Here is a 22,713-nt window from a genome sequence, read left to right on the forward strand (position 1 = left end):
CTAACCTAACCTAACCTAACCTAACCTAACCTAACCTAACCTAACCTAACCTAACCTAACCTAACCTAACCTAACCTAACCTAACCTAATTTGTGTTGTGTTGTTGCAGTTGTAGTCGAAAAATGCAAAGCATTGACCAAGTACTCAGGATGTAAAGTTTATTGGTGCTGACGTGCAGTTATATAGTCGGCGTCGAGTACATACTTGTCGTACAGCATTACAAGAGACATGGGGTGCACCTTCTTGTCGTGGCGCTTGAGCAAGGGGCAAGATTTCCACTTGTAGCGAAACATGCGGTGATTAAAGGCATCGTCGTCCGGAAACACCTCGTTGTTCGACAGCACAATGACGGGCGTTCTCGAAATGGTCTGGTCGGGAGAGTACTTGACAGCCACAGAGTCCACGTCTCCGCCAAAGATTTTCTTGACCGTGTCAAAGGCAGACGACTCGCAGTTTGGCTCGTTCCACACCAGTATGCGACGCCCCACAGTGTCTTGTAGAGGAAAGTTGGAATAGCGGTTAAAGTTGCGGATGGTTCCTCTATTAATATAAAAGGAAAGCACAGCGTCAAAGAAAAAGTTCTTGCCAGCACTGGGAGGCGACACCACCTCCAAGCAATTCTTCTTGGGTACCAGTTTTTCCACGAGCATATAGAGGTTGTTTACAAAGTCGGAAATTTCGGGCTGGTTGTCATCAAACTGAAAGCTCAGCAGTTCCAGCACGGCGTCAAACGACTCCTCGATACTCATGTAATAGGCACTCAAATCGCCTTGTGGAGCATCAAACAGTGGCTGCGTGTTTTTATATAGTTCAATAAAGTCCAGAGTGGTGTAACTACACATCTCGTCGTTAAACACTTGAATGGCCCTCTGCAAGTGCTTGTCATCGAGCCTGATAAACCTAAAGTTGGGGTCGGCAAGCCACTTTGGTGTGCGGACAATGTTAGTCAACGGCGATACGGGGTTTTCCCTGAGCCAATCGTAGAGGGGTTCTTCCGCTTTTCTCTTTGAACATTTTCTGGCCTTTGCTTTCCCGCCCTCTCGTTTGCATAACGAATCACCGTTTGAATGGCCTGATGAACTTCCGATGGTGTCGTTGCATGCAACTGGACACGCAAATTGCGAGTGCAAAACCTCCAAAACTCTTGAGGACTCGTGTCCTGAATGGCCGTATTGTCCCACAACTTGAGCTCTACAGTCACGACCCCAATCGGCTCCTCCCACTTTAAAGTATTCCAATACTCGGGGGTGGCTATACAAATACTGGATAAGATGGAAGAAGTCCCATGCTGTTGCGCTTGTAGTCCAAACAGATGAGCGGTTTGGTCGTCGCACAAAGCCAGAGAATGATACACATCGGCAGCTCCCGTTGCTCCAGCTGCAGTCGTGGACAACGTGGACGTGTGGGATGCTAGTGTCTCGTGTGTGGACAGAGACTGCCGCGACTCCGTACTGTGTTGGTCCGAGTTCAAATCTTCTAATAATTTCATTACAAATGTCCTGAGCTTCTCCGTCGTCTCTGGCGGGAAACACATCATGCACAATTCTTCTTCGTTTTGGAATGTCTTGTAATTGCAGTGCCCACACCGGAGGGGATTGTAAATCTTCTGATACTCCTCTTCGTGATGTTCCTGGTTGCCCAGCGTCTGTTCCTGATAGCTCGACCACGCCTCGATCAATTGTCTCAAACTCCTCCAAGCTCTCATTAGACTGGCTGGTATAACTTTCGTAGCTTGCATCAATATAGTCTGCAGCTTGTCCCTAGAGATATAGGTATCGTCACCAAAAAATACTTCCAAAATATAGTGTAGAGGTACCTCATCTTCGTCTTCCTCGTGTCTCCTCTTTGCGTCAGACATGTTCTGAAAAACAAATTTAAGCCCAATTTCATTGCCCCTGTGCTTCACTGCACTACACCCCTGTAAAGTCGGCTTCCCCACAAAACGCCCCTGTAAAGTTGGCTTCCCTGCAATACACCTAGCCCTACGTCATAAACTTAAAATGGTAACCGTAGGTCCACTCACTGCAAAGTTGTAGCCTCCTGGTTCTCCTCCTGGGGTCCTCCTGGGGTCCTTCCTGGCTGCCGGCTGGGAGCAGACTGCGATGAGGACCGAGATGCGCTCGCCTTTTATACCCACCAGGGGCGGAGTCAAAACCAGTTCGAGTGAGAGAGACAAGGTCAGCCAGGCAGGAAACGCCCAAGTCCCCAAGGACAGCCGGCTGTATATAAGGGGGCTGATTCGAGTGTAGGAGCACAGTCGGCGGTCGGCTGCGACGACAGCGAGGGAGGAGCTCCAGGATGCTGGTGAGTTTGTTTTTGCTTTGTAGTAGTTGTTGTAGGTTCCACTCAGAAAAAGATATATAGTATATTTTTAACACTCTGAGAGTTAGAGCGTCGACGACTGCTGCTACATTGCATTCTAATTGTGTGCAGGCAAAGGAGGATGAAGCGATGGATGAAGGAGGAAATCAAGCTACTTTGCCACAACAAAGTGCCATTCGTGAGCTATTATTGACCGATGAAATTATTGAAGATCTTGTCGAAATGCAAGACAACGAACGTATGGAAGACATGTCAGCTGACGTGCAGTACTTGCGTAGACAAGCAGAAGAAGAATTTGAAGCATTTATGCAAGGGGAAATGGAAGACGAGGAACGGCCTCAACTCTTGCGTGGACATTTACAAGATTTTGAAGAATGACAATAAACAATTTTATTCTGGTTCCATTGTTGTTTTTATTCCGGGGCAAATGGTACCGAGACTGATCGTAGGGTGCGTACTGGTGGCTGCAGGTCCTCTCGGGGATCGCCGCGCTGCTCGGCCGCGATTTTCTCCACTTCCAACATGTAGTTTTTGATGTCTTCCTCCGTGTTTGCCAGGTGGGCAGGGCGACCGTGGCGTGACAGGCTGTTGTAAGGCAACTTGATCTTGTAGTGTGTGTGGCGTAGATACGGGCCTGCACTGGAGGGTAGCATTACCGTGTCGGCGGCAATGGTGTCCAAGCTGCTGTGCACTACAAGTTCCGTGTCCACTTGGAAGAAGGCTGTGACGTCTTGAAACTTGTCAGTGCTGCCGGGATCGTCCTTGTTTGATTTGGACACTGCCATGATGCCAAAGGCGAGGCTCGGTTGAATCGCGTCGAGTTCCATGGGTGCGAGACCTCTGCGGTACCAAGACTTCTCGATTGTGTCCAGATACCTGATGTGTCGCCTGTAAAAATCGAGCGGGCGAAGGCGCATCACTGTGTTTTCTTCCGGGAGTTGAGTGTTCGATTCCGCATTAGACAGGTTGCTCGTTTTGTAAGTTACCACGTCCGACGGCAGACCAAGTGACGAGTGGGTCAGTAGTTCGTTGCCGGCATTGTACGTGTGACCCATGCGAAGCCACGCGTTTTTAAACTTGTGCTCGTAGTTGATAATTGGAGTGCCCACGTGACCCTTGAACGGAAACTGGTTTACGAACTTGGTCAAGCGAGGAGACGCATTTTCAATGTGTATAAAGTCGTAAGCAAAGTTGTGCCGGGGTGCTCCCATGCTCGTAGGGATGTTGGACGCATCGTCATTGAGTTGCGTTTCCATGCCCGGTGCTATGTTCAGACCCCAGTAGCTCTTGGCCAGTTCGGCGTGGTCGTCTGCCTTAAAGGGGCGAATACTTGCCGGTTTCATTGCGTTGTGTGTTGTGCCCTGCGTTATGCGGCACATGGCCGTGTCCATGTGATGGTTCAAGCCCACAGAGGCCAGGCCGTAAACTAGCATGTCCGAATTGACTGGTTGCACGACCGACGAGCCAGTCTTCCAAGGAGTTCGCAAGCCGTGGGGAGTCACCTTGACAGAGCACTGCAGAGCCTTTGTGTGAGCCGGAAAGTTAAGGTAAGTGCCGTGCGGAATGTACAGGTAAGGCCGGTCGACGGGTAGGCGCGACATGCTCGTCACGATGCCGGGAAAAGTTTTTTCGCTGTCGTACTTGAGCGATGTCTTTAGCATACAGTAGCCCCAGGTGGTGACAATCTTGCTGTCACTGAATACTGAGACCACTCCGTGGTCGCGAGGAACTCGCAAAATTTGCTGAACGCATTCGGAGGAAGACGGATGGTTACTTCCAACGCCTGCTCCCCCGGTTGCTGCTCTTGCAGGGGCATCCGATTGTAGCTCCTCCGCCGAGGACATTTCCGCGTCACTGCTGGTGGGGCCTGGGTCGTCGTTAACTCGTTTTGGTGCTGTTGGATCTGAGTCCCCGTGATTTGCACGTTTCCGTCCGGTTCTGACTGGGGGCATTCCATAGAGGCTGCGGCCTAGTACGTGCTCCTCGACCACGTTCTTCGCACCCAAACCGACTGCTCCCAAGGCAGAGTGCCAGTTGCCAGTCGAGACAAAGTCGTGGAAAAATTCCTTCGTCGAGGCTCGGTCGGCAGCAAACACGTCTGCGTCGCTCTCGGCTCGCTCGTACGCCTCGTCGTGATGCTTGGCGATGCGGTCGTCCTCGTCAATGGGATCCTTGCCCTTGTGGCTTCCGGGTCCCAAGTAGTGGTGTCCTGGAAACAGCACCATCACTGCAAATACACATACACGGTAGCGGTAGCGACAACAACACCATCTGCCATAATACCCCAAAGACGCTTCTATTTAACCTGAGACGCTTCTATTTACCACCTAACCTACCTAACCTAACCTAACCTAACCTAACCTAACCTAACCTAACCTAACCTAACCTAACCTAACCTAACCTAACCTAACCTAACCTAACCTAACCTAACCTAACCTAACCTAACCTAACCTAACCTAACCTAACCTAACCTAACCAACCTAACCACTAACCTAACCTAACCTAACCTAACCTAACCTAACCTAACCTAACCTAAACCTAACCTAACCCTAACCTACCTAACCTAACCTACCTAACCTAACCCTAACCAACCTAACCTAACCTAACCTAACCTAACGAACTAACCTAACCTAACCTAACCTAACCTAACCTACCTAACCTAACCTAACCTAACTAACCTAACCTAACCTAACCTAACCTAACCTAACCTAAGACCGAACCTAACCGAACCTAACCCAACCTAACCTAACCTAACCTAACCTAACCTAACCTAACCTAACCTAACCCTAACCTAACCTAACCTAACCTAACCTAACCTAACCGAACCTAAAACCTAACCTAACCACCTAACCTACCGAACCTAACCTAACCTAACCTAACCTAACCTAACCTAACCTAACCTAACCTAACCTAACCTAACCTAACCTAACCTAACCTAACCAACCTAACCCTAACCTAACCCCAACCCAACCAACCCAACCTAACCCAACCCTACCCTAACCCTAACCAACCTAACCTACTACCTAACCTAACCCTAACCCTAACCAACCTAACCCTAACCTAACCTAACCTAACCCTAACCTAACCTAACCTAACCTAACCTAACCCTAACCTAACCTAACCTAACCTAACCCAACCTAACCCAACCTACCCTAACCTAACCTAACCCTAACCTAACCAACCTAACCCACCCTAACCAACCTAACCTAACCTAACCTAACCTAACCTACCCTAACCAACCCTAACCCTAACCTAACCTAACCTACCTAACCTAACCTAACCTAACCTAACCTAACCTAACCTAACCTAACCTAACCTAACCTAACCTAACCTATTTGTGTTGTGTTGTTGCAGTTGTAGTCGAAAAATGCAAAGCATTGACCAAGTACTCAGGATGTAAAGTTATTGGTGCTGACGTGCAGTTATATAGTCGGCGTCGAGTACATACTTGTCGTACCAGCATTACAAGAGACATGGGGTGCACCTTCTTGTCGTGGCGCTTGAGCAAGGGGCAAGATTTCCACTTGTAGCGAAACATGCGGTGATTAAAGGCATCGTCGTCCGGAAACACCTCGTTGTTCGACAGCACAATGACGGGCGTTCTCGAAATGGTCTGGTCGGGAGAGTACTTGACAGCCACAGAGTCCACGTCTCCGCCAAAGATTTTCTTGACCGTGTCAAAGGCAGACGACTCGCAGTTTGGCTCGTTCCACACCAGTATGCGACGCCCCACAGTGTCTTGTAGAGGAAAGTTGGAATAGCGGTTAAAGTTGCGGATGGTTCCTCTATTAATATAAAAGGAAAGCACAGCGTCAAAGAAAAAGTTCTTGCCAGCACTGGGAGGCGACACCACCTCCAAGCAATTCTTCTTGGGTACCAGTTTTTCCACGAGCATATAGAGGTTGTTTACAAAGTCGGAAATTTCGGGCTGGTTGTCATCAAACTGAAAGCTCAGCAGTTCCAGCACGGCGTCAAACGACTCCTCGATACTCATGTAATAGGCACTCAAATCGCCTTGTGGAGCATCAAACAGTGGCTGCGTGTTTTTATATAGTTCAATAAAGTCCAGAGTGGTGTAACTACACATCTCGTCGTTAAACACTTGAATGGCCCTCTGCAAGTGCTTGTCATCGAGCCTGATAAACCTAAAGTTGGGGTCGGCAAGCCACTTTGGTGTGCGGACAATGTTAGTCAACGGCGATACGGGGTTTTCCCTGAGCCAATCGTAGAGGGGTTCTTCCGCTTTTCTCTTTGAACATTTTCTGGCCTTTGCTTTCCCGCCCTCTCGTTTGCATAACGAATCACCGTTTGAATGGCCTGATGAACTTCCGATGGTGTCGTTGCATGCAACTGGACACGCAAATTGCGAGTGCAAAACCTCCAAAACTCTTGAGGACTCGTGTCCTGAATGGCCGTATTGTCCCACAACTTGAGCTCTACAGTCACGACCCCAATCGGCTCCTCCCACTTTAAAGTATTCCAATACTCGGGGGTGGCTATACAAATACTGGATAAGATGGAAGAAGTCCCATGCTGTTGCGCTTGTAGTCCAAACAGATGAGCGGTTTGGTCGTCGCACAAAGCCAGAGAATGATACACATCGGCAGCTCCCGTTGCTCCAGCTGCAGTCGTGGACAACGTGGACGTGTGGGATGCTAGTGTCTCGTGTGTGGACAGAGACTGCCGCGACTCCGTACTGTGTTGGTCCGAGTTCAAATCTTCTAATAATTTCATTACAAATGTCCTGAGCTTCTCCGTCGTCTCTGGCGGGAAACACATCATGCACAATTCTTCTTCGTTTTGGAATGTCTTGTAATTGCAGTGCCCACACCGGAGGGGATTGTAAATCTTCTGATACTCCTCTTCGTGATGTTCCTGGTTGCCCAGCGTCTGTTCCTGATAGCTCGACCACGCCTCGATCAATTGTCTCAAACTCCTCCAAGCTCTCATTAGACTGGCTGGTATAACTTTCGTAGCTTGCATCAATATAGTCTGCAGCTTGTCCCTAGAGATATAGGTATCGTCACCAAAAAATACTTCCAAAATATAGTGTAGAGGTACCTCATCTTCGTCTTCCTCGTGTCTCCTCTTTGCGTCAGACATGTTCTGAAAAACAAATTTAAGCCCAATTTCATTGCCCCTGTGCTTCACTGCACTACACCCCTGTAAAGTCGGCTTCCCCACAAAACGCCCCTGTAAAGTTGGCTTCCCTGCAATACACCTAGCCCTACGTCATAAACTTAAAATGGTAACCGTAGGTCCACTCACTGCAAAGTTGTAGCCTCCTGGTTCTCCTGTCCTCCTGGGGTCCTCCTGGGGTCCTTCCTGGCTGCCGGCTGGGAGCAGACTGCGATGAGGACCGAGATGCGCTCGCCTTTTATACCCACCAGGGGCGGAGTCAAAACCAGTTCGAGTGAGAGAGACAAGGTCAGCCAGGCAGGAAACGCCCAAGTCCCCAAGGACAGCCGGCTGTATATAAGGGGGCTGATTCGAGTGTAGGAGCACAGTCGGCGGTCGGCTGCGACGACGACGACAGCGAGGGAGGAGCTCCAGGATGCTGGTGAGTTTGTTTTTGCTTTGTAGTAGTTGTTGTAGGTTCCACTCAGAAAAAGATATATAGTATATTTTTAACACTCTGAGAGTTAGAGCGTCGACGACTGCTGCTACATTGCATTCTAATTGTGTGCAGGCAAAGGAGGATGAAGCGATGGATGAAGGAGGAAATCAAGCTACTTTGCCACAACAAAGTGCCATTCGTGAGCTATTATTGACCGATGAAATTATTGAAGATCTTGTCGAAATGCAAGACAACGAACGTATGGAAGACATGACGTGCAGTACTTGCGTAGACAAGCAGAAGAAGAATTTGAAGCATTTATGCAATGGAAGACGAGGAACGGCCTCAACTCTTGCGTGGACAAGATTTTGAAGAATGACAATAAACAATTTTATTCTGGTTCATTGTTGTTTTTATTCCGGGGCAAATGGTACCGAGACTGATCGTAGGGTGCGTACTGGTGGCTGCAGGTCCTCTCGGGGATCGCCGCGCTGCTCGGCCGCGATTTTCTCCACTTCCAACATGTAGTTTTTGATGTCTTCCTCCGTGTTTGCCAGGTGGGCAGGGCGACCGTGGCGTGACAGGCTGTTGTAAGGCAACTTGATCTTGTAGTGTGTGTGGCGTAGATACGGGCCTGCACTGGAGGGTAGCATTACCGTGTCGGCGGCAATGGTGTCCAAGCTGCTGTGCACTACAAGTTCCGTGTCCACTTGGAAGAAGGCTGTGACGTCTTGAAACTTGTCAGTGCTGCCGGGATCGTCCTTGTTTGATTTGGACACTGCCATGATGCCAAAGGCGAGGCTCGGTTGAATCGCGTCGAGTTCCATGGGTGCGAGACCTCTGCGGTACCAAGACTTCTCGATTGTGTCCAGATACCTGATGTGTCGCCTGTAAAAATCGAGCGGGCGAAGGCGCATCACTGTGTTTTCTTCCGGGAGTTGAGTGTTCGATTCCGCATTAGACAGGTTGCTCGTTTTGTAAGTTACCACGTCCGACGGCAGACCAAGTGACGAGTGGGTCAGTAGTTCGTTGCCGGCATTGTACGTGTGACCCATGCGAAGCCACGCGTTTTTAAACTTGTGCTCGTAGTTGATAATTGGAGTGCCCACGTGACCCTTGAACGGAAACTGGTTTACGAACTTGGTCAAGCGAGGAGACGCATTTTCAATGTGTATAAAGTCGTAAGCAAAGTTGTGCCGGGGTGCTCCCATGCTCGTAGGGATGTTGGACGCATCGTCATTGAGTTGCGTTTCCATGCCCGGTGCTATGTTCAGACCCCAGTAGCTCTTGGCCAGTTCGGCGTGGTCGTCTGCCTTAAAGGGGCGAATACTTGCCGGTTTCATTGCGTTGTGTGTTGTGCCCTGCGTTATGCGGCACATGGCCGTGTCCATGTGATGGTTCAAGCCCACAGAGGCCAGGCCGTAAACTAGCATGTCCGAATTGACTGGTTGCACGACCGACGAGCCAGTCTTCCAAGGAGTTCGCAAGCCGTGGGGAGTCACCTTGACAGAGCACTGCAGAGCCTTTGTGTGAGCCGGAAAGTTAAGGTAAGTGCCGTGCGGAATGTACAGGTAAGGCCGGTCGACGGGTAGGCGCGACATGCTCGTCACGATGCCGGGAAAAGTTTTTTCGCTGTCGTACTTGAGCGATGTCTTTAGCATACAGTAGCCCCAGGTGGTGACAATCTTGCTGTCACTGAATACTGAGACCACTCCGTGGTCGCGAGGAACTCGCAAAATTTGCTGAACGCATTCGGAGGAAGACGGATGGTTACTTCCAACGCCTGCTCCCCCGGTTGCTGCTCTTGCAGGGGCATCCGATTGTAGCTCCTCCGCCGAGGACATTTCCGCGTCACTGCTGGTGGGGCCTGGGTCGTCGTTAACTCGTTTTGGTGCTGTTGGATCTGAGTCCCCGTGATTTGCACGTTTCCGTCCGGTTCTGACTGGGGGCATTCCATAGAGGCTGCGGCCTAGTACGTGCTCCTCGACCACGTTCTTCGCACCCAAACCGACTGCTCCCAAGGCAGAGTGCCAGTTGCCAGTCGAGACAAAGTCGTGGAAAAATTCCTTCGTCGAGGCTCGGTCGGCAGCAAACACGTCTGCGTCGCTCTCGGCTCGCTCGTACGCCTCGTCGTGATGCTTGGCGATGCGGTCGTCCTCGTCAATGGGATCCTTGCCCTTGTGGCTTCCGGGTCCCAAGTAGTGGTGTCCTGGAAACAGCACCATCACTGCAAATACACATACACGGTAGCGGTAGCGACAACAACACCAGCTGCCATAATACCCCAAAGACGCTTCTATTTAACCTGAGACGCTTCTATTTACCTAACCTAACCTAACCTAACCTAACCTAACCTAACCTAACCTAACCTAACCTAACCTAACCTAACCTAACCTAACCTAACCTAACCTAACCTAACCTAACCTAACCTAACCTAACCTAACCTAACCTAACCCAACCTAACCTAACCCAACCCAACCCAACCCAACCCAACCCAACCCAACCCAACCCAACCCAACCCAACCCAACCCAACCCAACCCAACCCAACCCAACCCAACCTAACCTAACCTAACCTAACCTAACCTAACCTAACCCAACCCAACCTAACCCAACCCAACCCAACCCAACCCAACCCAACCCAACCCAACCCAACCTAACCTAACCTAACCTAACCTAACCCAACCCAACCCAACCCAACCCAACCCAACCCAACCCAACCCAACCCAACCCAACCCAACCTAACCCAACCCAACCTAACCTAACCTAACCTAACCTAACCTAACCTAACCTAACCTAACCTAACCCAACCCAACCCAACCCAACCCAACCCAACCCAACCCAACCCAACCCAACCTAACCCAACCCAACCTAACCCAACCCAACCTAACCCCAACCTAACCTAACCTAACCTAACCTAACCTAACCTAACCTAACCTACCTAACCTAACCTAACCTAACCTAACCTAACCTAACCTAACCTAACCTAACCTAACCTAACCTAATTTGTGTTGTGTTGTTGCAGTTGTAGTCGAAAAATGCAAAGCATTGACCAAGTACTCAGGATGTAAAGTTTATTGGTGCTGACGTGCAGTTATATAGTCGGCGTCGAGTACATACTTGTCGTACAGCATTACAAGAGACATGGGGTGCACCTTCTTGTCGTGGCGCTTGAGCAAGGGGCAAGATTTCCACTTGTAGCGAAACATGCGGTGATTAAAGGCATCGTCGTCCGGAAACACCTCGTTGTTCGACAGCACAATGACGGGCGTTCTCGAAATGGTCTGGTCGGGAGAGTACTTGACAGCCACAGAGTCCACGTCTCCGCCAAAGATTTTCTTGACCGTGTCAAAGGCAGACGACTCGCAGTTTGGCTCGTTCCACACCAGTATGCGACGCCCCACAGTGTCTTGTAGAGGAAAGTTGGAATAGCGGTTAAAGTTGCGGATGGTTCCTCTATTAATATAAAAGGAAAGCACAGCGTCAAAGAAAAAGTTCTTGCCAGCACTGGGAGGCGACACCACCTCCAAGCAATTCTTCTTGGGTACCAGTTTTTCCACGAGCATATAGAGGTTGTTTACAAAGTCGGAAATTTCGGGCTGGTTGTCATCAAACTGAAAGCTCAGCAGTTCCAGCACGGCGTCAAACGACTCCTCGATACTCATGTAATAGGCACTCAAATCGCCTTGTGGAGCATCAAACAGTGGCTGCGTGTTTTTATATAGTTCAATAAAGTCCAGAGTGGTGTAACTACACATCTCGTCGTTAAACACTTGAATGGCCCTCTGCAAGTGCTTGTCATCGAGCCTGATAAACCTAAAGTTGGGGTCGGCAAGCCACTTTGGTGTGCGGACAATGTTAGTCAACGGCGATACGGGGTTTTCCCTGAGCCAATCGTAGAGGGGTTCTTCCGCTTTTCTCTTTGAACATTTTCTGGCCTTTGCTTTCCCGCCCTCTCGTTTGCATAACGAATCACCGTTTGAATGGCCTGATGAACTTCCGATGGTGTCGTTGCATGCAACTGGACACGCAAATTGCGAGTGCAAAACCTCCAAAACTCTTGAGGACTCGTGTCCTGAATGGCCGTATTGTCCCACAACTTGAGCTCTACAGTCACGACCCCAATCGGCTCCTCCCACTTTAAAGTATTCCAATACTCGGGGGTGGCTATACAAATACTGGATAAGATGGAAGAAGTCCCATGCTGTTGCGCTTGTAGTCCAAACAGATGAGCGGTTTGGTCGTCGCACAAAGCCAGAGAATGATACACATCGGCAGCTCCCGTTGCTCCAGCTGCAGTCGTGGACAACGTGGACGTGTGGGATGCTAGTGTCTCGTGTGTGGACAGAGACTGCCGCGACTCCGTACTGTGTTGGTCCGAGTTCAAATCTTCTAATAATTTCATTACAAATGTCCTGAGCTTCTCCGTCGTCTCTGGCGGGAAACACATCATGCACAATTCTTCTTCGTTTTGGAATGTCTTGTAATTGCAGTGCCCACACCGGAGGGGATTGTAAATCTTCTGATACTCCTCTTCGTGATGTTCCTGGTTGCCCAGCGTCTGTTCCTGATAGCTCGACCACGCCTCGATCAATTGTCTCAAACTCCTCCAAGCTCTCATTAGACTGGCTGGTATAACTTTCGTAGCTTGCATCAATATAGTCTGCAGCTTGTCCCTAGAGATATAGGTATCGTCACCAAAAAATACTTCCAAAATATAGTGTAGAGGTACCTCATCTTCGTCTTCCTCGTGTCTCCTCTTTGCGTCAGACATGTTCTGAAAAACAAATTTAAGCCCAATTTCATTGCCCCTGTGCTTCACTGCACTACACCAGTGCCCCTGTAAAGTCGGCTTCCCCACAAAACGCCCCTGTAAAGTTGGCTTCCCTGCAATACACCTAGCCCTACGTCATAAACTTAAAATGGTAACCGTAGGTCCACTCACTGCAAAGTTGTAGCCTCCTGGTTCTCCTGGTCCTCCTGGGGTCCTCCTGGGGTCCTTCCTGGCTGCCGGCTGGGAGCAGACTGCGATGAGGACCGAGATGCGCTCGCCTTTTATACCCACCAGGGGCGGAGTCAAAACCAGTTCGAGTGAGAGAGACAAGGTCAGCCAGGCAGGAAACGCCCAAGTCCCCAAGGACAGCCGGCTGTATATAAGGGGGCTGATTCGAGTGTAGGAGCACAGTCGGCGGTCGGCTGCGACGACGACGACAGCGAGGGAGGAGCTCCAGGATGCTGGTGAGTTTGTTTTTGCTTTGTAGTAGTTGTTGTAGGTTCCACTCAGAAAAAGATATAGTATATTTTTAACACTCTGAGAGTTAGAGCGTCGACGACTGCTGCTACATTGCATTCTAATTGTGTGCAGGCAAAGGAGGATGAAGCGATGGATGAAGGAGGAAATCAAGCTACTTTGCCACAACAAAGTGCCATTCGTGAGCTATTATTGACCGATGAAATTATTGAAGATCTTGTCGAAATGCAAGACAACGAACGTATGGAAGACATGTCAGCTGACGTGCAGTACTTGCGTAGACAAGCAGAAGAAGAATTTGAAGCATTTATGCAAGGGAAATGGAAGACGAGGAACGGCCTCAACTCTTGCGTGGACATTTACAAGATTTTGAAGAATGACAATAAACAATTTTATTCTGGTTCATTGTTGTTTTTATTCCGGGGCAAATGGTACCGAGACTGATCGTAGGGTGCGTACTGGTGGCTGCAGGTCCTCTCGGGGATCGCCGCGCTGCTCGGCCGCGATTTTCTCCACTTCCAACATGTAGTTTTTGATGTCTTCCTCCGTGTTTGCCAGGTGGGCAGGGCGACCGTGGCGTGACAGGACTGTTGTAAGGCAACTTGATCTTGTAGTGTGTGTGGCGTAGATACGGGCCTGCACTGGAGGGTAGCATTACCGTGTCGGCGGCAATGGTGTCCAAGCTGCTGTGCACTACAAGTTCCGTGTCCACTTGGAAGAAGGCTGTGACGTCTTGAAACTTGTCAGTGCTGCCGGGATCGTCCTTGTTTGATTTGGACACTGCCATGATGCCAAAGGCGAGGCTCGGTTGAATCGCGTCGAGTTCCATGGGTGCGAGACCTCTGCGGTACCAAGACTTCTCGATTGTGTCCAGATACCTGATGTGTCGCCTGTAAAAATCGAGTGGGCGAAGGCGCATCACTGTGTTTTCTTCCGGGAGTTGAGTGTTCGATTCCGCATTAGACAGGTTGCTCGTTTTGTAAGTTACCACGTCCGACGGCAGACCAAGTGACGAGTGGGTCAGTAGTTCGTTGCCGGCATTGTACGTGTGACCCATGCGAAGCCACGCGTTTTTAAACTTGTGCTCGTAGTTGATAATTGGAGTGCCCACGTGACCCTTGAACGGAAACTGGTTTACGAACTTGGTCAAGCGAGGAGACGCATTTTCAATGTGTATAAAGTCGTAAGCAAAGTTGTGCCGGGGTGCTCCCATGCTCGTAGGGATGTTGGACGCATCGTCATTGAGTTGCGTTTCCATGCCCGGTGCTATGTTCAGACCCCAGTAGCTCTTGGCCAGTTCGGCGTGGTCGTCTGCCTTAAAGGGGCGAATACTTGCCGGTTTCATTGCGTTGTGTGTTGTGCCCTGCGTTATGCGGCACATGGCCGTGTCCATGTGATGGTTCAAGCCCACAGAGGCCAGGCCGTAAACTAGCATGTCCGAATTGACTGGTTGCACGACCGACGAGCCAGTCTTCCAAGGAGTTCGCAAGCCGTGGGGAGTCACCTTGACAGAGCACTGCAGAGCCTTTGTGTGAGCCGGAAAGTTAAGGTAAGTGCCGTGCGGAATGTACAGGTAAGGCCGGTCGACGGGTAGGCGCGACATGCTCGTCACGATGCCGGGAAAAGTTTTTTCGCTGTCGTACTTGAGCGATGTCTTTAGCATACAGTAGCCCCAGGTGGTGACAATCTTGCTGTCACTGAATACTGAGACCACTCCGTGGTCGCGAGGAACTCGCAAAATTTGCTGAACGCATTCGGAGGAAGACGGATGGTTACTTCCAACGCCTGCTCCCCCGGTTGCTGCTCTTGCAGGGGCATCCGATTGTAGCTCCTCCGCCGAGGACATTTCCGCGTCACTGCTGGTGGGGCCTGGGTCGTCGTTAACTCGTTTTGGTGCTGTTGGATCTGAGTCCCCGTGATTTGCACGTTTCCGTCCGGTTCTGACTGGGGGCATTCCATAGAGGCTGCGGCCTAGTACGTGCTCCTCGACCACGTTCTTCGCACCCAAACCGACTGCTCCCAAGGCAGAGTGCCAGTTGCCAGTCGAGACAAAGTCGTGGAAAAATTCCTTCGTCGAGGCTCGGTCGGCAGCAAACACGTCTGCGTCGCTCTCGGCTCGCTCGTACGCCTCGTCGTGATGCTTGGCGATGCGGTCGTCCTCGTCAATGGGATCCTTGCCCTTGTGGCTTCCGGGTCCCAAGTAGTGGTGTCCTGGAAACAGCACCATCACTGCAAATACACATACACGGTAGCGGTAGCGACAACAACACCAGCTGCCATAATACCCCAAAGACGCTTCTATTTAACCTGAGACGCTTCTATTTACCTAACCTAACCTAACCTAACCTAACCTAACCTAACCTAACCTAACCTAACCTAACCTAACCTAACCTAACCTAACCTACCTAACCCTAACCTAACCTAACCTAACCAACCTAACCCAACCTAACCTAACCCTAACCTAACCTAACCTAACCTAACCCTAACCCAACCTAACCTAACCCTAACCTAACCCAACCTAACCCAACCCAACCCTAACCTAACCTAACCCAACCTAACCTAACCTAACCTAACCCTAACCTAACCCAACCCAACCCAACCCAACCCAACCTAACCTAACCTAACCTAACCTAACCTAACCTAACCTAACCTAACCCAACCCAACCTAACCTAACCTAACCCAACCTAACCTAACCTAACCTAACCTAACCTAACCTAACCTAACCTAACCTAACCTAACCTAACCTAACCTAACCTAACCTAACCTAACCTAACCTAACCTAACCTAACCTAACCTAACCTAACCTAACCTAACCTAACCTAACCTAACCTAACCTAACCTAACCTAACCTAACCTAATTTGTGTTGTGTTGTTGCAGTTGTAGTCGAAAAATGCAAAGCATTGACCAAGTACTCAGGATGTAAAGTTTATTGGTGCTGACGTGCAGTTATATAGTCGGCGTCGAGTACATACTTGTCGTACAGCATTACAAGAGACATGGGGTGCACCTTCTTGTCGTGGCGCTTGAGCAAGGGGCAAGATTTCCACTTGTAGCGAAACATGCGGTGATTAAAGGCATCGTCGTCCGGAAACACCTCGTTGTTCGACAGCACAATGACGGGCGTTCTCGAAATGGTCTGGTCGGGAGAGTACTTGACAGCCACAGAGTCCACGTCTCCGCCAAAGATTTTCTTGACCGTGTCAAAGGCAGACGACTCGCAGTTTGGCTCGTTCCACACCAGTATGCGACGCCCTACAGTGTCTTGTAGAGGAAAGTTGGAATAGCGGTTAAAGTTGCGGATGGTTCCTCTATTAATATAAAAGGAAAGCACAGCGTCAAAGAAAAAGTTCTTGCCAGCACTGGGAGGCGACACCACCTCCAAGCAATTCTTCTTGGGTACCAGTTTTTCCACGAGCATATAGAGGTTGTTTACAAAGTCGGAAATTTCGGGCTGGTTGTCATCAAACTGAAAGCTCAGCAGTTCCAGCACGGCGTCAAACGACTCCTCGATACTCATGTAATAGGCACTCAAATCGCCTTGTGGAGCATCAAACAGTGGCTGCGTGTTTTTATATAGTTCAATAAAGTCCAGAGTGGTGTAACTACACATCTCGTCGTTAAACACTTGAATGGCCCTCTGCAAGTGCTTGTCATCGAGCCTGATAAACCTAAAGTTGGGGTCGGCAAGCCACTTTGGTGTGCGGACAATGTTAGTCAACGGCGATACGGGGTTTTCCCTGAGCCAATCGTAGAGGGGTTCTTCCGCTTTTCTCTTTGAACATTTTCTGGCCTTTGCTTTCCCGCCCTCTCGTTTGCATAACGAATCACCGTTTGAATGGCCTGATGAACTTCCGATGGTGTCGTTGCATGCAACTGGACACGCAAATTGCGAGTGCAAAACCTCCAAAACTCTTGAGGACTCGTGTCCTGAATGGCCGTATTGTCCCACAACTTGAGCTCTACAGTCACGACCCCAATCGGCTCCTCCCACTTTAAAGTATTCCAATACTCGGGGGTGGCTATACAAATACTGGATAAGATGGAAGAAGTCCCATGCTGTTGCGCTTGTAGTCCAAACAGATGAGCGGTTTGGTCGTCGCACAAAGCCAGAGAATGATACACATCGGCAGCTCCCGTTGCTCCAGCTGCAGTCGTGGACAACGTGGACGTGTGGGATGCTAGTGTCTCGTGTGTGGACAGAGACTGCCGCGACTCCGTACTGTGTTGGTCCGAGTTCAAATCTTCTAATAATTTCATTACAAATGTCCTGAGCTTCTCCGTCGTCTCTGGCGGGAAACACATCATGCACAATTCTTCTTCGTTTTGGAATGTCTTGTAATTGCAGTGCCCACACCGGAGGGGATTGTAAATCTTCTGATACTCCTCTTCGTGATGTTCCTGGTTGCCCAGCGTCTGTTCCTGATAGCTCGACCACGCCTCGATCAATTGTCTCAAACTCCTCCAAGCTCTCATTAGACTGGCTGGTATAACTTTCGTAGCTTGCATCAATATAGTCTGCAGCTTGTCCCTAGAGATATAGGTATCGTCACCAAAAAATACTTCCAAAATATAGTGTAGAGGTACCTCATCTTCGTCTTCCTCGTGTCTCCTCTTTGCGTCAGACATGTTCTGAAAAACAAATTTAAGCCCAATTTCATTGCCCCTGTGCTTCACTGCACTACACAGCCCCTGTAAAGTCGGCTTCCCCACAAAACGCCCCTGTAAAGTTGGCTTCCCTGCAATACACCTAGCCCTACGTCATAAACTTAAAATGGTAACCGTAGGTCCACTCACTGCAAAGTTGTAGCCTCCTGGTTCTCCTGGTCCTCCTGGGGTCCTCCTGGGGTCCTTCCTGGCTGCCGGCTGGGAGCAGACTGCGATGAGGACCGAGATGCGCTCGCCTTTTATACCCACCAGGGGCGGAGTCAAAACCAGTTCGAGTGAGAGAGACAAGGTCAGCCAGGCAGGAAACGCCCAAGTCCCCAAGGACAGCCGGCTGTATATAAGGGGGCTGATTCGAGTGTAGGAGCACAGTCGGCGGTCGGCTGCGACGACGACGACAGCGAGGGAGGAGCTCCAGGATGCTGGTGAGTTTGTTTTTGCTTTGTAGTAGTTGTTGTAGGTTCCACTCAGAAAAAGATATATAGTATATTTTTAACACTCTGAGAGTTAGAGCGTCGACGACTGCTGCTACATTGCATTCTAATTGTGTGCAGGCAAAGGAGGATGAAGCGATGGATGAAGGAGGAAATCAAGCTACTTTGCCACAACAAAGTGCCATTCGTGAGCTATTATTGACCGATGAAATTATTGAAGATCTTGTCGAAATGCAAGACAACGAACGTATGGAAGACATGTCAGCTGACGTGCAGTACTTGCGTAGACAAGCAGAAGAAGAATTTGAAGCATTTATGCAAAGGGAAATGGAAGACGAGGAACGGCCTCAACTCTTGCGTGGACATTTACAAGATTTTGAAGAATGACAATAAACAATTTTATTCTGGTTCATTGTTGTTTTTATTCCGGGGCAAATGGTACCGAGACTGATCGTAGGGTGCGTACTGGTGGCTGCAGGTCCTCTCGGGGATCGCCGCGCTGCTCGGCCGCGATTTTCTCCACTTCCAACATGTAGTTTTTGATGTCTTCCTCCGTGTTTGCCAGGTGGGCAGGGCGACCGTGGCGTGACAGGCTGTTGTAAGGCAACTTGATCTTGTAGTGTGTGTGGCGTAGATACGGGCCTGCACTGGAGGGTAGCATTACCGTGTCGGCGGCAATGGTGTCCAAGCTGCTGTGCACTACAAGTTCCGTGTCCACTTGGAAGAAGGCTGTGACGTCTTGAAACTTGTCAGTGCTGCCGGGATCGTCCTTGTTTGATTTGGACACTGCCATGATGCCAAAGGCGAGGCTCGGTTGAATCGCGTCGAGTTCCATGGGTGCGAGACCTCTGCGGTACCAAGACTTCTCGATTGTGTCCAGATACCTGATGTGTCGCCTGTAAAAATCGAGTGGGCGAAGGCGCATCACTGTGTTTTCTTCCGGGAGTTGAGTGTTCGATTCCGCATTAGACAGGTTGCTCGTTTTGTAAGTTACCACGTCCGACGGCAGACCAAGTGACGAGTGGGTCAGTAGTTCGTTGCCGGCATTGTACGTGTGACCCATGCGAAGCCACGCGTTTTTAAACTTGTGCTCGTAGTTGATAATTGGAGTGCCCACGTGACCCTTGAACGGAAACTGGTTTACGAACTTGGTCAAGCGAGGAGACGCATTTTCAATGTGTATAAAGTCGTAAGCAAAGTTGTGCCGGGGTGCTCCCATGCTCGTAGGGATGTTGGACGCATCGTCATTGAGTTGCGTTTCCATGCCCGGTGCTATGTTCAGACCCCAGTAGCTCTTGGCCAGTTCGGCGTGGTCGTCTGCCTTAAAGGGGCGAATACTTGCCGGTTTCATTGCGTTGTGTGTTGTGCCCTGCGTTATGCGGCACATGGCCGTGTCCATGTGATGGTTCAAGCCCACAGAGGCCAGGCCGTAAACTAGCATGTCCGAATTGACTGGTTGCACGACCGACGAGCCAGTCTTCCAAGGAGTTCGCAAGCCGTGGGGAGTCACCTTGACAGAGCACTGCAGAGCCTTTGTGTGAGCCGGAAAGTTAAGGTAAGTGCCGTGCGGAATGTACAGGTAAGGCCGGTCGACGGGTAGGCGCGACATGCTCGTCACGATGCCGGGAAAAGTTTTTTCGCTGTCGTACTTGAGCGATGTCTTTAGCATACAGTAGCCCCAGGTGGTGACAATCTTGCTGTCACTGAATACTGAGACCACTCCGTGGTCGCGAGGAACTCGCAAAATTTGCTGAACGCATTCGGAGGAAGACGGATGGTTACTTCCAACGCCTGCTCCCCCGGTTGCTGCTCTTGCAGGGGCATCCGATTGTAGCTCCTCCGCCGAGGACATTTCCGCGTCACTGCTGGTGGGGCCTGGGTCGTCGTTAACTCGTTTTGGTGCTGTTGGATCTGAGTCCCCGTGATTTGCACGTTTCCGTCCGGTTCTGACTGGGGGCATTCCATAGAGGCTGCGGCCTAGTACGTGCTCCTCGACCACGTTCTTCGCACCCAAACCGACTGCTCCCAAGGCAGAGTGCCAGTTGCCAGTCGAGACAAAGTCGTGGAAAAATTCCTTCGTCGAGGCTCGGTCGGCAGCAAACACGTCTGCGTCGCTCTCGGCTCGCTCGTACGCCTCGTCGTGATGCTTGGCGATGCGGTCGTCCTCGTCAATGGGATCCTTGCCCTTGTGGCTTCCGGGTCCCAAGTAGTGGTGTCCTGGAAACAGCACCATCACTGCAAATACACATACACGGTAGCGGTAGCGACAACAACACCAGCTGCCATAATACCCCAAAGACGCTTCTATTTAACCTGAGACGCTTCTATTTACCTAACCTAACCTACCTAACCTAACCTAACCTAACTAACCTAACCTAACCTAACCTAACCTAACCTAACCTAACCTAACCTAACCTAACCTAACCTAACCTAACCTAACCTAACCTAACCCAACCTAACCTAACCTAACCTAACCTAACCTAACCTAACCTAACCTAACCTAACCTAACCTAACCTAACCTAACCTAACCTACACCTAACAACTAACCTAACCTAACCTACCTAACCTACCTAAACCTACCTAACCTAACCCAACCCAACCCAACCCAACCCAACCCAACCAACCCAACCCAACCCAACCAACCCAACCCAACCCAACCCAACCCAACCCAACCCAACCCAACCCAACCAACCCAACCCAACCCAACCCAACCCAACCCAACCCAACCAACCCAACCCAACCCAACCAACCCAACCCAACTAACCTAACCTAACCTAAACCTAACCTAACCTACCTAACCTAACCTAATTTGTGTTGTGTTGTTGCAGTTGTAGTCGAAAATGCAAAGCATTGACCAAGTACTCAGGATGTAAAGTTTATTGGTGCTGACGTGCAGTTATATAGTCGGCATCGAGTACATACTTGTCGTACAGCATACAAGAGACATGGGGTGCACCTTCTTGTCGTGGCGCTTGAGCAAGGGGCAAGATTTCCACTTGTAGCGAAACATGCGGTGATTAAAGGCATCGTCGTCCGGAAACACCTCGTTGTTCGACAGCACAATGACGGGCGTTCTCGAAATGGTCTGGTCGGGAGAGTACTTGACAGCCACAGAGTCCACGTCTCCGCCAAAGATTTTCTTGACCGTGTCAAAGGCAGACGACTCGCAGTTTGGCTCGTTCCACACCAGTATGCGACGCCCTACAGTGTCTTGTAGAGGAAAGTTGGAATAGCGGTTAAAGTTGCGGATGGTTCCTCTGTTAATATAAAAGGAAAGCACAGCGTCAAAGAAAAAGTTCTTGCCAGCACTGGGAGGCGACACCACCTCCAAGCAATTCTTCTTGGGTACCAGTTTTTCCACGAGCATATAGAGGTTGTTTACAAAGTCGGAAATTTCGGGCTGGTTGTCATCAAACTGAAAGCTCAGCAGTTCCAGCACGGCGTCAAACGACTCCTCGATACTCATGTAATAGGCACTCAAATCGCCTTGTGGAGCATCAAACAGTGGCTGCGTGTTTTTATATAGTTCAATAAAGTCCAGAGTGGTGTAACTACACATCTCGTCGTTAAACACTTGAATGGCCCTCTGCAAGTGCTTGTCATCGAGCCTGATAAACCTAAAGTTGGGGTCGGCAAGCCACTTTGGTGTGCGGACAATGTTAGTCAACGGCGATACGGGGTTTTCCCTGAGCCAATCGTAGAGGGGTTCTTCCGCTTTTCTCTTTGAACATTTTCTGGCCTTTGCTTTCCCGCCCTCTCGTTTGCATAACGAATCACTGTTTGAATGGCCTGATGAACTTCCGATGGTGTCGTTGCATGCAACTGGACACGCAAATTGCGAGTGCAAAACCTCCAAAACTCTTGAGGACTCGTGTCCTGAATGGCCGTATTGTCCCACAACTTGAGCTCTACAGTCACGACCCCAATCGGCTCCTCCCACTTTAAAGTATTCCAATACTCGGGGGTGGCTATACAAATACTGGATAAGATGGAAGAAGTCCCATGCTGTTGCGCTTGTAGTCCAAACAGATGAGCGGTTTGGTCGTCGCACAAAGCCAGAGAATGATACACATCGGCAGCTCCCGTTGCTCCAGCTGCAGTCGTGGACAACGTGGACGTGTGGGATGCTAGTGTCTCGTGTGTGGACAGAGACTGCCGCGACTCCGTACTGTGTTGGTCCGAGTTCAAATCTTCTAATAATTTCATTACAAATGTCCTGAGCTTCTCCGTCGTCTCTGGCGGGAAACACATCATGCACAATTCTTCTTCGTTTTGGAATGTCTTGTAATTGCAGTGCCCACACCGGAGGGGATTGTAAATCTTCTGATACTCCTCTTCGTGATGTTCCTGGTTGCCCCAGCGTCTGTTCCTGATAGCTCGACCACGCCTCGATCAATTGTCTCAAACTCCTCCAAGCTCTCATTAGACTGGCTGGTATAACTTTCGTAGCTTGCATCACTATAGTCTGCAGCTTGTCCCTAGAGAT

General features: G+C 50.0%; 7 protein-coding genes across 10 annotated transcripts; all 7 read right to left on the bottom strand.

Annotated features, from left to right (window-relative positions):
• Position 1: 1 nt before the first annotated feature.
• Positions 2–1,858, bottom strand: LOC119434479 (uncharacterized). Its single transcript, XM_037701624.2, has 2 exons — positions 1,817–1,858; positions 2–1,760 (listed from the first exon to the last, which is right to left on the bottom strand). Exons 1-2 carry the CDS (start codon positions 1,856–1,858, stop codon positions 159–161), a joined length of 1,644 nt encoding a protein of 547 aa, XP_037557552.2. The 3' UTR covers positions 2–158.
• Positions 1,859–2,639: 781 nt separating this feature from the next.
• On the bottom strand, positions 2,640–18,346 carry LOC119434478 (uncharacterized). 4 transcript variants are annotated; one of them, XM_049659490.1, is made up of 3 exons: positions 17,925–18,346; positions 7,384–7,428; positions 2,640–4,531 (listed from the first exon to the last, which is right to left on the bottom strand). In XM_049659490.1, the coding sequence occupies exon 3, from the start codon at positions 4,272–4,274 to the stop codon at positions 2,736–2,738; it is 1,539 nt and encodes a 512-aa protein (XP_049515447.1). In that variant the 5' UTR covers positions 4,275–4,531; positions 7,384–7,428; positions 17,925–18,346; the 3' UTR covers positions 2,640–2,735. The 4 variants fall into 4 exon arrangements, with proteins under 4 accessions (XP_049515447.1, XP_049515448.1, XP_049515449.1 ...); XM_049659491.1 differs by lacking the exon at positions 7,384–7,428 and adding an exon at positions 12,610–12,654; XM_049659492.1 differs by lacking the exon at positions 7,384–7,428 and adding an exon at positions 17,715–17,759.
• Positions 5,725–7,425, bottom strand: LOC119434485 (uncharacterized). Its single transcript, XM_049659493.1, is given in 3 exon segments — positions 5,725–5,778; positions 5,780–7,327; positions 7,384–7,425. Coding segments are annotated over 3 exon segments (1,644 nt in total).
• Positions 8,240–15,355, bottom strand: LOC119434482 (uncharacterized). The gene is made up of 3 exons (XM_037701628.2): positions 13,787–15,355; positions 12,823–13,156; positions 8,240–10,088 (listed from the first exon to the last, which is right to left on the bottom strand). Exons 1-3 carry the CDS (start codon positions 15,353–15,355, stop codon positions 8,293–8,295), a joined length of 3,699 nt encoding a protein of 1,232 aa, XP_037557556.2. The 3' UTR covers positions 8,240–8,292.
• LOC119434481 (uncharacterized) lies at positions 15,572–17,756 on the bottom strand. The gene is made up of 2 exons (XM_037701627.2): positions 17,715–17,756; positions 15,572–17,658 (listed from the first exon to the last, which is right to left on the bottom strand). Exons 1-2 carry the CDS (start codon positions 17,754–17,756, stop codon positions 16,057–16,059), a joined length of 1,644 nt encoding a protein of 547 aa, XP_037557555.2. The 3' UTR covers positions 15,572–16,056.
• Positions 18,347–18,514: 168 nt separating the features above from the next.
• Positions 18,515–20,747, bottom strand: LOC119434483 (uncharacterized). The gene is made up of 2 exons (XM_037701629.2): positions 20,647–20,747; positions 18,515–20,558 (listed from the first exon to the last, which is right to left on the bottom strand). Exon 2 carries the CDS (start codon positions 20,457–20,459, stop codon positions 18,648–18,650), a length of 1,812 nt encoding a protein of 603 aa, XP_037557557.1. The 5' UTR covers positions 20,460–20,558; positions 20,647–20,747; the 3' UTR covers positions 18,515–18,647.
• Positions 20,748–21,103: 356 nt separating this feature from the next.
• On the bottom strand, positions 21,104–22,650 carry LOC119434484 (uncharacterized). Its single transcript, XM_049659494.1, is given in 2 exon segments — positions 21,104–21,162; positions 21,165–22,650. Coding segments are annotated over 2 exon segments (1,545 nt in total).
• Between the last annotated feature and the right edge of the window lie 63 nt (positions 22,651–22,713).

Source organism: Dermacentor silvarum, unplaced genomic scaffold, assembly GCF_013339745.2.
Source record: "Dermacentor silvarum isolate Dsil-2018 unplaced genomic scaffold, BIME_Dsil_1.4 Seq11004, whole genome shotgun sequence".
Classification (NCBI taxonomy): Eukaryota; Metazoa; Arthropoda; class Arachnida; order Ixodida; family Ixodidae; genus Dermacentor; species Dermacentor silvarum.

What these genes read in the sequence shown, in the direction of transcription:
- LOC119434481 (XM_037701627.2), bottom strand. Translation starts at nt 17,756, where the DNA reads ATGTCTGACGCAAAGAGGAGACACGAGGAAGACGAAGATGAG. An exon ending in ACGAGGAAGACGAAGATGAG is followed by an intron (nt 17,659 to 17,714) that starts GTACCTCTACAC and finishes CTATATCTCTAG; the next exon opens with GGACAAGCTGCAGACTATAT.
- LOC119434478 (XM_037701623.2), bottom strand. Translation starts at nt 4,274, where the DNA reads ATGCCCCCAGTCAGAACCGGACGGAAACGTGCAAATCACGGGGACTCA.
- LOC119434482 (XM_037701628.2), bottom strand. Translation starts at nt 15,355, where the DNA reads ATGGTGCTGTTTCCAGGACACCACTACTTGGGACCCGGAAGCCACAAG. An exon ending in ACACCATTGCCGCCGACACG is followed by an intron (nt 13,157 to 13,786) that starts GTAATGCTACCC and finishes TCTTTTTCTGAG; the next exon opens with TGGAACCTACAACAACTACT. An exon ending in CAGGAGGCTACAACTTTGCA is followed by an intron (nt 10,089 to 12,822) that starts GTGAGTGGACCT and finishes TGCTGTTTCCAG; the next exon opens with GACACCACTACTTGGGACCC.
- LOC119434483 (XM_037701629.2), bottom strand. Translation starts at nt 20,459, where the DNA reads ATGGTGCTGTTTCCAGGACACCACTACTTGGGACCCGGAAGCCACAAG.
- LOC119434479 (XM_037701624.2), bottom strand. Translation starts at nt 1,858, where the DNA reads ATGTCTGACGCAAAGAGGAGACACGAGGAAGACGAAGATGAG. An exon ending in ACGAGGAAGACGAAGATGAG is followed by an intron (nt 1,761 to 1,816) that starts GTACCTCTACAC and finishes CTATATCTCTAG; the next exon opens with GGACAAGCTGCAGACTATAT.